General features: G+C 49.2%; 1 protein-coding gene across 2 annotated transcripts in view; it reads left to right on the forward strand.

Annotated features, from left to right (window-relative positions):
* The window catches only part of ATF6 (activating transcription factor 6), a 108,807-nt gene that overhangs the window by 30,604 nt on the left and 61,736 nt on the right, over positions 1-16,467 (forward strand). For both annotated transcript variants that reach the window (XM_066371351.1, XM_066371350.1), the window contains 4 exons: positions 72-163; positions 7,781-7,903; positions 12,871-12,984; positions 14,530-14,629. In XM_066371351.1, coding sequence (XP_066227448.1) covers positions 72-163; positions 7,781-7,903; positions 12,871-12,984; positions 14,530-14,629 — 429 coding nt within the window. The remainder of the gene's footprint in view (positions 1-71; positions 164-7,780; positions 7,904-12,870; positions 12,985-14,529; positions 14,630-16,467) is intronic.

A 16,467-nucleotide genomic window follows, 5' to 3' on the forward strand; every position in this document is an offset into this window, starting at 1 on the left:
TTCTTTTCCGAGATGTTGCTTTTTGTAAGGTTGATATAGTTTAATCTTATCTCCTGTGGTCATTTCCGTAGAACCAGAGGCTTAAAGTTCCTAGTCCGAAGCGGAGAGCCATCTGCGTGATGATACTGGTGGCCTTTGTGATCCTGAACTATGGCCCCTTCAGGTGAGTGTCTAGATGTTTGTTTTGATACCAATGCTAAACACTTAAATTTTCATCACTTGTTATTTTAGCTCTAGTTGTAAGCTAGAGAAGAACAGATTTGTTTTGGTCTCGGAAACCAGGAGAGGGAAGACTGGTTCCTCGTCCCGTTCGTCACCCCGGTCTGCGGAAAGTTCACGTCTGTTAATAAAGGAACGTTGTTGTCAAACAGATCACGGGTGAAGCAGGAAGATGAACTAAGATCCAGGGCCTTGAAATCAGACTGCCTGAGTTCACATCCTAGCTCCTCTTTCACTTTGTGACTTTGTCGTCTTAGGCAAATAACGTAACGTCTCTGCCTCAGTTCCTTAGCTTTTAAATGGGTGCTATCATAGTGTCCCCACTGACCTCAGTGCTGTACTTGAGCCGAGGGACATGAGGCCCTTGGCTGGCTCCCTAGCTAGAAAACCAGCAGCCAGGCCAGCGATGCCGTTGCTGATAGCCAGGTGTGGAAGGGGCCCAAGCATCTGTGTGCTGTGACCGTGGCCGCTGGTTGTGCTTCAGGTTTGTAGCTCATCCCATGAGAAGCACTGTTTTTAGGTCAGAGTCCCAGAAGTCTTCAGTTCAAAGGGATCCCAGAGATCATCTTTTTAGATTCCTACTTGCTGTGATACATTGGACACAATCACGGTCAGCACCCTGGACATTGGGGTCCAAGAGAAGTCAAGCAGAGGTCATACCTTCCTTCTGAGATTCACGACTCCCTGGGAGAAGAGCCGTGTACAATGTGCTTGCAGTCTGGTGTGATGTCCGTGGTCCTGCCAGCATAGACAGAGTGTCTGTGTGCATGCGTGTGCATGGACCCCTGGAGGAGGCCCACGTGTGATGGTAGGTGCCTGTGGTTGCATGCAGGGGTAAGGGAAACCCCCTGGAGGAAGCTGCATCTGAAGTGTGGTAGCAGTTTGCCAGGCCAAGGGATGAAGTGGCCGCATACTTTCAGCAAAAAGGGACAGATATGCTTGCTGTGCCAGGGAAATCCAGCTGCTGGGAGCAGGGGTGGGCAGTAATGAAGGCCTTGGCCACTACTGTGCAGGGCGAGGCTGGCACGGTCAGCATGTGCAGTGAGGACTGGGCCACACTGAGAGAGACTGCACGGAGCAGAGCAGTGCTATCTCCATGCCTGCATGCCTGCAGTGCTGGCCCAAGGCTCAGCACGCTGAGTCCTGGGCCTCATCTTCGATGCCACTGCCACCTCTGTCCACAGTGCCCTCCCATCCCCCAGGCTGCAGGCGGCGCCCATGCCCTCCTCTGCTCAGACCTGGCCTGCCAGGCCTGCCTGGGGACTGGGACGGGGGCGGGGAGGTGCATTGCACAGGACCAGCACAGGGAGGGTGGGGGATCGCGCCGAAGTCAAGTAAAGGGTGGGCGTGTCTGTGAAGGAACCCGGGAGTGGCCGGTGACTGACAGTAGCCATTCAGCGGCTGTGTCCGCGCAGCTGATGAGCAAATGTGTTGTGTCAGGAGTCTTCCTGAGTCCTAACGCCGATGCAAAAGGAAAGGCAGGAACAGAGGTCGTTCAGTGAATTAACGGTCTTCTCAGCTGCTGAGTGCAGGTCTACTTTTTTTGAGAGGTGGCCCAGTCCACTGCAGAGGAAGGAGGTGGTGGTTCTGCTTTGCCTGTGGAGGCTGTGGTCAGAAACTCAGACGACAGCACACATGGGAGGTGAGGTTGGGGAAGTGTGAACACACAGATCCTGAGGGACAGCCAGAGAGGGTGGGTGGAGCTGCAGCCCAGGAGAACCGGGAGTTTTAGGAACTGTCAACTCTAAAAAACATGTTAAAAGGCATAGATTGAAGAAAAGCAACAACGAGAAGAGCCAGAAGGAATGAAGAAGTTTCTGAGGATTTTAACAAGTTGGAATTCCTCCAGACACTGAGTGGGAAGCAGGAGAGAAGCTGGTCCTGAGCCTCCTGCAGCCAGGGATGGTTCTCCCAGAAGAGGCGGCAGGGACAGTGAGGGGGCGGGGGCCAGGGAACCACAGCCAGATTGAAAACCCTGAGCCTGCCCCTGCACCTGATGTCGGGCTGGTTGGCCCACCCGTCTGCTGTTCAGAAGTCTTCTTTGATGGACTTCATCGCCGGCGGCCTCTACCCTACCAGGCTGAGGGTCTTCTCAGGGCCCTGCCAGCCAGGGGTGCAAACTCCCCACTGCACCTGGTTTGTGCCACTTGGAAGTTTATTGCAAACCTTCCTTACCTGTGGTCTTGTGTAGGCAAGCGTTACCATGTTTAATTGGTGCAGAAACTGTTTAGGCTTTTAAAAAATAGGTTGTGAGTTCTAACTGAGCATTTTCTCAGGTACCACAAAATTAAGTCTGGCTGAACAGAATTTAAATCAGAGGTTTCCAAAGCATTTTACATTGGGAACCTAAACTCTCAGAAGAGATCACATTACCATGTAAAGTTGGTTTTGTTGTTTCAGATGTTCAGTGTAGAATTGAACTTTTGTGCTTTATTGGTATGGCTCCAAGGGAGAAAATATATAACCCACAAGTTTGGCAAATATGGGTATGCCTTAAGAAATATTTCCTGAAGGCATCTGGTGGTGAAATGTTGAAAGTAAGAGAGCTTTGTCAAAGTAACATGCAGCAAAATGGACTTTTGAAGAGTTTTGGGTTACTGAATAGTTATCACAGAGAGAGAAAATAAACTAACCAGACTTAAAAGGGTTAACTTTTTCTAACCCCTTGATGTGTGGATGGTGAAGGAGGCAGCCGGCTGTTTTTGGTGCAGGAGTCAAGGCCCTGGCCGCTCTGGGCGGCCTGGAGACTTAGTGACTGTACCTGTACGGCAGGTGTAGCTACAGGGCAGATACGAAGGACCCTGTTCTTACATGCTGCTCACGGGGGTGGGTTCTGCGATTCTTAACCCCGTCTCATCATTAAAGAAACTAAAATTGGATACAGGTCTCTTTTTAAAAACTCTCAATAAAAACTCTGCCTTCTCTACAATACCACAAAGTGTTTTTCTTCTGCCATGCTCAGGATACCTTCTCGTGTGGCTGCAGAGCTGCGGCCCCTCCCCAGGTCAGACTCCAGTGTGAGACCTCAGGCTGGGCCAGGCGGCAGCCCCCGTGGGTCTGAGGCGCCCACAGAGGGTGAGGGTGTGGCACAGAGCTGGCGTCGTCTGGAACTGGTTAGGAGCAGTCCTTCCCAGCATCCTCTGCGTGTGTCAGCCTGTCATTACTTTATGGGAAGCATTCTGGCTTCTCATCCCGAGATGAGCCTGTCCCCAAACCTGGCTCCAGGGCTTTTCTTCTTCTCTGTTGCTGAGCACGTTTGCTGGATGATGTCACTGTTGGCTGTGGCTTAAAAGTTACTGTGGAACTTCAATGTCAGAACCCAAACCACCAACTATACATGGCTCTGTTCAGCCAGATTTTTAGATGAAATCTAATTCCGACTCTTGGCGAGCAGCACCTTCCACATTTATCAAAGTAACACACGAGCTGGGGAAGCTCAGTGCGTCTGAGCACCAGGTGCCGCGATCCAGGACTGCAGAGGCCCATACCACTAGGCCGTCCTCTCCCCAAATGGCCATCTGTTCACTGTCTTCCAGAAAGTGCGCGAAGGAACTGGTTCTCTTTTTAGCCTCCATTAACTTCATCCTTTGTTTTAAAAAATGGCGTAGAGTCCACGAAGGGCAGAGCTGGTTGGTTTTCTGCGGTGTTGCCTCTATGTGCGGGCGGGTGGGCGGCTGCACCAGGAGTGTGCGTGGCTTGTCACATGCTGCTTGGTTGCCTTTGTGCAGACTCGTGTTGTCAGGACGAAGGAGAGGCAGTTCAGTGAGAAGCCCATGTCCTTTACCAACTGCCCTCTTTACCTTGAGAAGTCGCTGGTCACTTTCAAAGACTACAGGAGGCCTTGTGGGAACTTCTGCGTCCTGTCTTATGAGGGGATTAGAAAACTTGGAGTGTACATTGGGTCCTTGGATGCTTCCTTGTGACCACAAATCTTAGTTAACACAGAACAGGGTCAGTGGACATCTCAGCCAGGGCGTGGCCATGCTGGGATTCCCCGTCGGCCTGGGAGCCCTCACCTGGGTGCAGACAGAGCACAGCTGCGCTGCCAGGAAGAAGTTGTATTTACAGAGAGAGGGAGTTAGAATGAAGATCCAGTGATGCTGCCCCCGCCCCTAAAGCTCAGAACTGACTGTGAAGGGAGAAAGTGTTTGCTGTAGGAAGTGACTGCAGTGACGTGCAGGCTGACCTCGGAGATACTACCGTACTGGGAGTTCACGTCCAGACCACCGCGAGAAATCACCTATTGCAGCACGGCGAGTCACATGATGTTTCCGGTTTCCCAGTGCATTACTAAGGTCGTGTTTACACTGCACTGTCTGTAAAGTGTGCGCTAATGGTATGACGTCTGAAAAAGCAGTGCATGTACCGTAAATAAAAATACATCACTGCTGAAAGGTGCTGCCCAGTGTCAGAGCTGCTGCTGAGTCACTGGTGGAGGGTCTCGCCCTGGCGGCGATGGCTGCTGACTGATGGGGGTCCTGCTAAAGGCCACAGCAGCTGCAGCCGTTCCGTCAAGTAGGACAGCAGTGGAGTTTGCTGCCTTGCCGACTCCTTTCACGAGCGTGTTCCCTGAAGCCTGTGGTGCTGTGTGGTAGTGTGGTGTCCACAGTGGCACCGTTCTCAGTACGAGGGCCAGTCCTCTCAAAGCCTGCCCTGCTTTTTGTCGGCAGAGTGTATGTACTATTCCTCCTTACTCGCTGTCATGTCGGCAGTCTTCGCAGCACCTTCACAGGGCCAGCTTCCGTCCAGGAACCTTTTTCTCTGCTCATCCGCAAGAGGCACCTCCGCCTCCGTTTAGGTTTCATCATAGGAGTGAGGCGGCTTCGTCCTGTCCTTAGGCTCCACTTCCTGTGCTGGCCCTCTTGCTGTTTCCACCGTGTCTGCCATTACTTCCTCCTCTGAGGTCTGGAACCTCTCAAAGAGGTTCCTCACCCATGAGGGTTGGAATCAGCTTCTTCCAGGCTCCTGTTCATGCGGATATTTTGACTTGACCTCTTCACGAATCACGGATGTTCTCAGTGGCCTCTGGAATGGGGAGACCTCTCCAGAAGGTGTTCAGTGTGCTTTGCCCCAATCCTCAGCGGAGTCACTGGCTGTGGCAGCCATAGTCTGAAAAATGTATTTCTCAAGGAATAAAACTGGAAAGTCAAAATTATCCTTGATCTGTGGGCTGCAGAATGGACTCTGTGTTTACAGACATGAAAAGAGCATCAGTCTCGTCCATCTCCACCAGAGCTCATGGGTGAACAGGTGCGCTGTCAGGGGCTGTAATATTTTGAAAGGAATCTCCTGCGCAGTACTTCTCAACAGTGGGATGAAAATACTCAGTAAACCATATTACAACAGGCATGCTATCTTCCAGGCTTGGTGGTTTTATAGAGCCCAGGCAGATAAAGCCAGCATATTCTTAAGGGCTCCATGATTTTTTTTAAAAAAAATTATTGATTGATGTTAGGGAGACAGAGAAAGAGGCATCCTTTTGTTGTTTCACTTAGTTGTAGGTTCATTGGTTGCTTCCTCTATGTACCCTGACTGGGGATCAAACCCGCAACCTTAGTGTTTTAGGATGACGCTCTAACCAACAGAGCTCACTGGCCAGGGTGGGCCCTAGGATTTTGGATGCTAAGTGAGCACTGGCTTCAACTTAAAGTCACAGCTACATGAGCCCCTAACAAGAGAGTCAGCCTGTCCTATGAAGCTTTGAATTGAGGCACCGACTTCTCTCTCAGTATAAAGTCCTAGATGGTGTCTTCTTCCAATACAAGGCTGTTTTGTCTACACTGGTGCTACATTGTTTAGTGCAGCCACTGTCATAGATTATCAGAGCCCGACCTTGTAGTAACTCACAGCAGCATCTGCACCAGCACTTGCTGCTTCTCTCTGCGTTGTTATGTTGTGGAGGCAGCTTTTCTCCTCGAACCTTATGAACCACCCTCTGCTGCTTCACATGTTTCTTCTGCAATCTCCTCATGTCACTGAGCCTTCACAGAAGTGAGAGTCAGGGCCTTGCTCTGAGTTAGGCTTGGGCTGGTTTGGTTGTCTGTCCAGACCACGCAAACTTTCTCCACATCAGCAGTGAGGCTGTTCCACTTTCTTATCATTCGTGTGGTCACTGAGTAACACTTTTTAACTTCCTTCGAGAACTTTTCCTTTGTATTCACAACTTGGCTGTTTGGCACAAGAGGCCTCAGCTTTCAGACTGTCTTGGCTTTTGACCTGCCTTCCTCACTAACCTTAGTCATGTCTAGCTTTTGCTTTAAGGTAAGAGACACATGACTCTTCCTCTCGCTTGAACACTTGGAAGCCATTGTAGATTATTCATTGGCATGATTTCAACATTGTTGTGTCTCAGGGGCCAGGGAGGCCTGAGGATAGGGGGTGATTTGGGGGGACGCCAGTGTGAAGGAATCAGGACACACACAACACTTATCCTTTAAGTTCACCATCTTATATGAGCAGGGTTTGTGTTGCCCCAGACAATGACAACAGTGATTGCAAAGATCACTGGTCACAGACCACCATTACAAATACAATAATCATGTAAGACTTTCAAGTATTGTGAGAATTACCAAAATGTGACACAGAGGCACTGGAGAGCAAATACTGTTGAAAGAATGGTGCTGACAGCCATACTTGATGCAGGGTTGCCACAGACCCTCAACGTGTAAAAAGTGCAGTGTCTGTAAGGCCAGTCTTGATTGTACCTTTCCTCAAATTTGAAGGTAAGCTACTGTGCCCAGAGGAACGTTTCTTCCAGAACCACGGGTCCTGCACTGCCCTCTCCATCCCTCAGAGCGGAACCTGGTGTCCCTTCTCTGGTGCTTCCCGAGGACTGTAACTAGTATAGATTACGTGTGTGTGTGCCGCCCTGGAGGAAAGCACACAGAGTGTGACACTGGTGAGCCGAGTTCCTAAGCCCAGGGTTAGCAGGTTCATGCCTTGGAAGTGTTAAATGACTACTGCAGCGTATGATGTATAAGCGTGTGTGCGTGTGTGTGTCTGAGACCCACCAAGAGAACGTGCATTGATGAGTGAGGGTATTAGGGGGAGAGTGGAGAGAAAAAAGTAAGTAGGAGATTTTTATGTATAAATAAAAAAAGAAATAGTTGATAAAATAATTCCTGTTGGCTTTGATAGCCTGCTTTCTGGGATTTATGTAAAGGCTAATGAATTTGGCTGATGGTAGAGTAATTCCCATTTCATTTGAAGCATTTCCTTGTTGGAGAATTTCTTATTTCGGTTATTTTCTGAGTTTAAAGTTTGTTTATGTGAATGCTATACTCATTTCTACTTTATATTTATACTAATATAGAGTTTTTAAAGGATGTAGAGTACTGGCTTTGTTTAAACAGCTTATAATGAGGTATTTTTATACTTACACATTTCTTTTTGGAGCTGTGCTCGTGCATTCAGCATGCAGGCAGTGGTCCAGGCACACCAGGCCCTGTTTCTTGTGCTGTGCCTGAGGACCTGCTGTGGCGCTCTGGTGTGTGCAGAGCTACAGGTAGCACGTGTGACACAGTTTTATTTCACTTCTTGTTTTGCATTTTTAAATGTTTAGCATGTTGGATCAGGATTCCAGGAGGATGAGCCCTAGCGTGAACCCTGCAAATCAGAGGAGGCATCTTCTCGAATTTTCTGCTAAGGACGCAGCCGACAGCATCGTCCAGAGAGACAGCCACAGGTGAGATGCGTGTGTGCTGAGTGGCTTCAGGGGCGCGGATGCAGGTGGTGCAGCATGGCCCCATCCGCACCGGGACACGCGGTGTAGCTGGGGAGCAGACCAGCACTGAGGCCAGGAGTACATTTTTTTGGGAAGATGGGATCTTGGAATACATTTACTTTCTGAGACCTTTCCCTGTTTCAGAGTTCTTGTAGAGTTGTGGTCTTTCTGCACTAATATATGTCTTGAAACATGCACAGTATGTGCACAAGATACTGTGTATGATACCTTTAATGTAGCTGTTTTGTTGATCATGTGGTCACACATAGGTTGCACCTGACACGTGTTGCTGTGTCCTCTGCTGGGCACGAGTTTAGAGTGGTGTGGTCAAACCTTTCTGCCGTCACAGATAAAAGCATGCGAGCTGTTTGTTATGATCTCTGCTGAATCTTCTTCCCTCATTATTGTTTAATGCTGTCTTGGTAAATTTTTATATAGCTTGTCAACTAGAAAGGACATAATTTTGGGGAGATAGAATTTTTTTATTATATTACCTAGAAGTTAACCAGTTTAATGGATCAGGTAGACGTTTTCAGAGCTGTATAATTTTTGGTAAGCACTTCCCTGTGTTATCTGGAATTTTAATTAGAGCCAGATGGAGCTGGTCAGTGACTGACAGGCAGAGGGAGGCCCCGTGGTACCCATGGCACAGTGCAAGCTTGAAATCTGTGAAGGTTTGCCTCCTCTGAACCCCAGGTGTCACGGACCGCAGGCCACGTTCTGCCGACTTCACCGTCACACCATCTCCCTGAGTGAGATTAGTGCCAGTCCTTCAGGCTTGCCTCCCTGTAGCCTTCTTGGAGAAGACACTGGAGTTCTTTTTTTCTGGGGTTGTAGTGTGCCAAGTGTTGTGCCGCATGTGGCGGAGGGTTCGAGGGGTTGTGTGGTGGTCACTGTGCTGCCGCACAGATCGTGGCGGCTGCCATGGTGTGGGAAACAGCATTATGTCACACTTCCCGACTTCTGAAGCCCTGACCCCAGTGATCCCCTAGCAGTGCCCCAGGATGTGGCTGCAGCTTCATGGTGTCTTTAATTTCACTATGTCATTTGTCCAGGCTTGCCACGGCCGTCTGTGATTTTGAGTTCTCTTGTCCACATGAGAGCCATCAAAAGTTACACTTTAAATTTAGCAGTCTTTGGGTTTATGAGAGTTGAGAGTTGCCCCTTAGATATGTATAGCTTATTGATCAGAACTTGACGTTACAGTTCAGTAACACAAACAAGACTGTTCTTTGTTTTGTACCTACCTGTTTGTCCACCTGTTCTAGCAGGTGGCTCCCAGAAAGCGTGTGCTGTGGCTCCCCTAGTTCAGCCTGCTGGTCTGGATGAAGTCCAGGCTGTAACTGACCAGCTTTCAAAGTAAGACGGGAAATGTAAGCCATCCCTCTGTCCCCACCTGAAGTCACCATTGCCTGTGCGTAATGTGGGTTACAGGTCTTGCTAAAAATGGAGATTATAGATTCTTGGCTACATGCATGTCTCTTGAACTATCTAAGATGATTGTTCAGCAGCTCAGGAGGTTTAAATAGCTTATCAGTTCAGTAAGTTCATGTTCTTACTTTTGTCATTATAAATACTAAGTAAGGAACACCAAAAGTTTGCACAACATTTGGAATAGGGATTTGTATTTAAAAGAATTTTAGGTGAATTATTTGTACTGTGCCATGACATTTGTATTTATTTTTTAATGCAACTTGTATTATGGTTTGTCTTTTAAGAGATAAGAATTGGTTCAAATAAAATAATAGATGCCAGTTCTATAATTTATAGTAAATATTGTATTGGCTTATCTTTTAATAGTTAATGACATGTTTTTGAAGTCTTAGAAATGTGTGATATATGACCCTGGCCAGTAGAACATTGTCCTGGTGTGTAGATGTCCTGGGTTCAATTCCCAGTCAGGGCACACAGGAGAAGTGCCCATCTGCTTCTCCATGTGCTTCTCTACCCTTCCCTCTCTTATTTCTCTCCCCCCCCACGCCGTTGTGCTTCTCTACCCTTCCCTCTCTTGTTTCTCTCCCCCCCCCCCCATAGCCATGGCTCGATTGGAGTGAGTTGGCCCTGGATGCTGAGGATGGCTCCATGGCCTCACCTCAGGTGCTAAGATGAGCTTGGTTGCTGAGCAACAGAGCAGTTCCCCAGATGGGCAGAGCATCGCCCCCTAGTGGGCTTGCCAGGTGGATCTTGGCCAGGGTACATGTGGAAGTCTGTCTCTGCCTCCCCTCCTCTCAATTAAAAAAAGAAATGTGTGATATAGAATAAGGTGACCATATAATTCATCACCCAGATTGGGTCACTCCTGAGAGAGAAAGGCAGTGCTAGTGGTAATTGTGTCAGGATAGTGGGCTCCACTCAGGACTGTCCTGGGTAGACGAGAAGTTTAGGTCCCTCCTTCCCACATCGAAGGCATCAACAGCACCTGCTCTGGTTCCAGGACCTCTCACCAGCACAGTCCTGGACTCTCTTCTGCTGAGATTCTTACCACTGAGTGGTTGGTGTGCGGTCAGCCTTGGAGCTCTGGCCGTGGCAGGGTGATGTGGACTTGTGTCCAGATGGACGCTGGCTGAGACAGTCCCGTCTTCCCCTTCAGCCCCACCCAGTCTCTTTTCTGGTATTTCTTCTGTTGAATTTTCCTTTCTTTTCCAAAGACTACATTTGGCTGATAGAACAAAGCCAGTCAGCACAGATGTGCAGAAATCATTAGTAGACTTTATCACATGGAAATAAAATTATACGTCAGAAATGTGTGTTCCGAGCAGTTTCGGACTTTTCTGATGGACAACAGCGCTTGTGTTTCTGTTGGCACGCAGACCTTGCTTCTAGGGTGACGTGTGTGTGACAGGTGTCTGCTCCTGGTCTCAGTGGGCAGATAGCCTCTCTGGCAAGCAGAGTCTACCAAGTACGGGGCCCATTCTGCTCTCTCAGCACTTAAACGTAGGCTGCTCACCCACTGCATGTGCCGCCATCCCGTGTAGACCATCTGTTTATTCCAATCGACTCCACACTGACAGGGATGATGTGTGTTTCCCGCCGTCTCTTCTCGGCCTTGTGTGTGGCATGTGTACAAGTCTCTTACCTTAAATTACTTTTCTACTCCACCCAGTCGTTTCTGTCACGGGGGCCAGTGGTTTCAGCGCAGCCAAATCCAGTGGAAACTTGTCTTCATCTTCTTTGATCTTTTCTCAGCACTTGGCTGTGGGTGCAGCCTTCCTTGACACGTTCCGCTTTTGCTGCAGATTTGAGTTACAGTCTTCCCTGTGGACGCTTCCTGTGTCCAGATCCCAAGGTCTGGACAGTGACCTCGTTTTCCTTCTGCCCAGTGCCTCTCCATGCAGCACACGGTCCACATCTGTCTGTCCAGCAACTCTCAGATTTTCCCGTCCCGATTTGCGAGTCTCCAGGCTCATCCATGCAATAGTTTCCATGACATTTCTATTTTAACATTGTGAAGTGGACATGTGCCCAGTGGAGGGCTCGGTCCCTCTCCACGTTCTGCCGCCAGCCACTTCCTACAGCAAAAGCTCTGATTCCTCCCTTTCAGCGAGCACTATTGGTCTGGATTCCAACGCTGACCTTGAGTCTGCACTGGTTTCTCTCCACTGCCCCCACCATGTTCGTGTGTCCTCAGCCCTTGCCGCCCCCTGCACTCTCTCCCAGCTGGTCTCCTGACCCCCCTCAACCCCACCCTCGACAATGGCGAGGTGTAGACATAAACTGAAATAAGTGCTTCTGTGCATTCTCATTACATTGCAGTTCCTTATCGCAGCGTGCCTCCCACACCTGCTCACAGCCCTCGGCTGGTGGGTGGTCTTCCTCACGGTTCTCACCCCCATCCCTCCAGCTGTGAACACGCCTTCCCGCGCTCTTCTAGTCAGGCCTGGACAGCACGCCGAGTTCTCCTCAGACCGGCTCCTCCCTAGCCGCTGTGTCTTCTGTAGCTATCACCACAGGGTGGATCGATGTGTTTGTTTTCATGTGTTTGGTCCGTCTTGCACACGAAGGTCTTGATGACAGAGATTCCACTCTTGTGTTCCCTGTTGGGTTCCTGGCTCTCAGCACTGTGCGAACACAGTTTGTTTTTCAGTGAATATTTGTTGAATGAATTAATGGAAAGTGTGGGTCTGTGTTCCAAATCTGTGTGTTAACCTATCGAATTTTCTAAATCCAGAACTTCACATGTAGAGAAGTTCAGGACAGATCTAAGGTTTCTAAGTGAGAAAGGTTTACTGGAAGAGTGAAGGGAAGGACTAGCAGTTACGTCCCCAGTTCCAATTCTGATTTCAGCTCTGGTCTACTCACTACAACACACCTGGGTGTGGGGTCATGGAAGGAAGACCAGAGCGGGACTTAGGGAAGTCTGTGCTCTTAAGCCGATGGTGTAACTGGGTAACGTCACCTGGTGCTCATGAGTGAGTCAGATTCCTCCACGGTTCCAGGTTCAATATTCAGCTTTTCCACACTTTTGTTTTCCTCCTGCCAAGTATGAGTGCCACCCCTTCCCCACCTCACACAGTATTTGAAGGAGACTGTTCAGTGTTGTCACCACAGAGCTGTGAATGACCACGGATTGTGTCCTGGTCACCCAGTGCTGTCAGTCAGTGGTGCTCCCCCAGCTCCGCTGTCTTGGCAGCACTATGTGCCTGATGCTCAGGAAGACATAGCCATGAGCTGTCACCTGTGCCCAGCTCTGCACACAGTGATGGCTTGGTCAGAAGTGGTGGGAGAGGAGTCGCCACGCTGTCTCTGCAGAGCACCAGAGCACGACATGCATGCTGTGTGCCCCACGCCGCCTCCTTCCTGCGGTGTCGGCTTCTGCCTTACGCTGTGCTATGTGCTGCGCTTTTGTTCCCATGAAGAATTCACGGCAGTGAGGGTCTTCTTATAGTCGAGCGGTCGGGATTGAGAGCGTTTGTGCGTGTCTGTTTCAGGTTTGATCATTCCGTCTCGGATGACAAGGCCCTGATGGTGTTGAGTGAGGAGCCGGTGCTTTACCTCCCGCCCCCTCCGTGCCAGCCTCTCATCAACACCACGGAGTCCCTCAGGTCAGTGTGTCCGCCGCGTGGGCCTGTGCTGGCTGGGAGCCTGGGAGCATGTGGGTGCAGGGTGACAGGAGCTGGGAGAGTCTGTGTGCGGTAACCAGGCATGTCAGTTGTCCGGTTCCCCAGCCGGACGGAGACAACAGCTTATTCCACATGGTGGTGTGGGGCAGACTTACATGTCTCATCGAAAACCACAGGATGAGATTAATATAAAAATTCAGAGCCTGACCTGTGGTGGTGCAGTGGATAAAGTGTCGACCTAGAAATGCTGAGGTCGCTGGTTCAAAACCCTGGGCTTGCCTGGTCAAGGCACATATGGGAGTTGATGCTTCCTGCTCCTCCCTCCCCCTTATTTCTCTCTCTCTCTCACTCTCTAAAAATTAAAAAAAAAAAAAATTCAGGGTGACTGTCAGCCTGGCGGGTGGCAGCAGTCACAGCGAGGGCACGTCCCCTTCACTAGGAAGGCGGTGATTTGAGCACAGGTGATCCGATACCCTTTCCCCGTGCACCTTTTCTTATCTGCTTCTCCCCTGGGCTTTTTCTGTGATTTTTTCATGATTTTTGGATCCTATACCTGAACCTTAAAACTGCTTTTAGTTTTTTTTGTTGTATATATAACAGTCAACTAGAGTTAAGCAGACATGGTCATAGCCACTTCACGGCTGCTCTAGAAAGTAAGGGAAATAAAGGGAAGGTGTACTAGAACTAGGCTTTTTAAACTTCTGGTTACAAAATTTGCATTATAGTGCCTTGAAATGTCTTTTTTTTTTTCCTGTGTATTTGAGTTCACAAAAGAGGATGATTTTCAAAGACTGTGACGCACCGTTGTTAGGAGCCCGGTGACTGTCCTCACTGTTGTCTGTATGTCTCCCAAGGGCAGAAACAGGAGACACATTCTTGTGGAAAGACCTGCGTGTCCTGTATTTGGATTTGGCTATGTTTTTCTTTGAAAAAAAATTTTTAAATTTATTCTTGGAGAGAGACAAGGGAGAGAGGAGGGAGGAGAGAGATGAGAAGCATCAACTCCTAGTTGCTTCACTTTAGTTGTTCATTGATTGCTTTCTCATATGTGCCCTGACCGGGGGTGGAGGAACGGCTCCAGCAGAGCCAGTGACCCCTTACTCAAGTCAGCGACCTATAGGCTCGACCCTGGGATCATGTTGGTGATCCCACACTCAAGCCGGTGACCTCCTGCTCAAGCTGGCACGACTGTGCTCAAGCCAGTGAGCCTGTGCTCTAGCCCCTGATCTCTGGGTTTTGAGCCGGGGCCTCACCATCCCGGGCCGATGCTCCATCCACTGTGCCACCTCTGGTCAGGTGGTTTTCTTTGCATTTTGAACTCATGATTGAGGATGTTACCATATAAAAATACATTATTAAAAAACGATTTTAAGTATCGTAGCTTTTCCAAATCAAAAAGCAATGTTGAATCCTCAGGTACTTGAAATGCTCTTTGGAACCTATAGAACGTGGTTAGATTTATTTTTTTTACCAGGGGGAGCTCTTTACTTCTGTGTAGTGTATGTAATTAATGAAGCTGTTTTGTAGGTTGAATCATGAACTTCGAGGGTGGGTTCACAGACACGAGGTTGAAAGGACCAAGTTGAGAAGAGTGACGAACAGTCAGCAGAGAACCCGCATTCTTCAGGTGGGTTCCTGCCCGTCTCCGCGTGAGGGGGCCATCTTAGCTGGAACCCTGACTGTGGGCCGCCTACCCCCATCCCCGGGGTCACCAGCCCTGGGTTAGGCTGCACGCCCTCAGACTTCCTGAGCAGCCCGCTGTTGTTTCCTGCTGTCTCCCCCAAACTTGCTTTCAGAACATCCATATGAAACACTTTGGCACAAGTGGCATAATAAGTCATACTGTTTATGTCCTTTGTTCTTAGAGCTTTTCAAAAAGTGGGTATTGAAACCAGGGGCAGCTAGCTAGGCAGGGCAGGCCCTTCTCCATGAAGGGCATTCTTGAACTTGGACAGGGTGCCCTGCAGATGAACACCAGCTCGTAGTTAGGACCTGTGTCGCTGGGTGTTGTTCACCACAGAGCACCATTCACTGTCATTTCATCATTTGTGAGAGGCTTACCACTGCTTGGGGCACGCAGAAGTTCCCAGCAAACATCACCTGAGGGAGCGGTAACAAGCTGGTGAGAGCGCAGGGCACATCATCACCTTCACAGAGCGTCTGTGCTAGGGGGAGAAAGAAACAGCAAACAGGCATGTGAACGTGTAAGCATGCTCAGAGTTAGAGATGCATGGTCGGAAGGAAAAGCAGGGTTGGAGGTTGGAGTTTGGAGTTTGAATTGAGAGATGGTGGTGGGTTTAGATTGGGTGGTTAGAGAAGGCTTCTCTAGAGAGAGCCCACTTGAGTACGGTGTGGTCCAGGTAATTAACGCTAGCAGTGATAACACATAGCCTCAAGTTCTCAGTAGCTTAATAGAATAAAACTCGGTTCTCTCACCTACACAAAGTCTGGTGTATGTCCCCAGATGACTTTCCTCTGAGCAGTGACTAAGGAATTCAGGTCTAGATAAGCTCCAGTTCCGACATCCCGAGAGTCTGTGATTATCTAGTATGTGCCTCCCTTGACCTCTCCAACACCCTCCGTTCATGTGTCTTGGCATCTTTATTGGCGTCAGTACTTCTGGAGGCTCCAGGCAGTCACCACCCGTGTCCCAGGCAGGGCAATGTCCCACAGCTGTTCCTGACGTTGGCACGCAGTGGACAGCCCTCCACAGCCTGCACGTCAGCCACTGTGGTCGGAGGAGCGGCGCACTCCTCCTTCCGCTTTCCAAATCAGTACGAGCAAGCCTGGTGTACTGGCTGGACCTAAGTGTTATCCAGAACCCTGCCAACTGAAAGTTTGGTAACATGTTGTGGGGCTTGCGTCCCTTGCTGGTGGGGGAGGAGTGGAATAGGGCAGAGCAGAGGGTCCCACAGCTGGTAAATGGGCTCATGAACTTAGAGTACAACCCTTGACCTCAATAGGTCGCTTTGCCTGTTCATTAGATAAATAAATGGTTTACTGTGGAAGGGGTGGAGGAGCCTTGGAACATTTGGAGGAGATTTGTAGTTTAAAGTCTTGTCCCTTTCTCTGCATCTTGGGTGCGTATCTTTTCTGTAGTGAGTGTGGATAGTGGTCAGAAATGTGGGACAAGAAGCTGTTAGAGGGATCGGAAGGACGGGAAGAACTTCTGCTCAGTCAGAAAGGAGAAGGGTCTTCTGCTTGTCTGCTGTCCACACAGAGCTTGTCACCGCTTCTCATCTCTCTCCCTTCCTGTCTTTCTGTCTCTCGCTAAAAAAAAAAGGGGGAAGGATTGTCAAACTAGGTTTTTTAAAAGGGTAAGACCCAACTCTATGCTGTTTACAGGAAATAATTTAAATGTAAAGACACACAGATGAATAATTAATGGATGAAAAAGTGTGATACTATGCAAACATTAAGCGTTAGAAAGCTGGTATGGCTACGTTAGACAGAGTAGACCAGACA

This window comes from Saccopteryx leptura, chromosome 2, assembly GCF_036850995.1.
Source record: "Saccopteryx leptura isolate mSacLep1 chromosome 2, mSacLep1_pri_phased_curated, whole genome shotgun sequence".
NCBI classification, from domain to species: domain Eukaryota; kingdom Metazoa; phylum Chordata; class Mammalia; order Chiroptera; family Emballonuridae; genus Saccopteryx; species Saccopteryx leptura.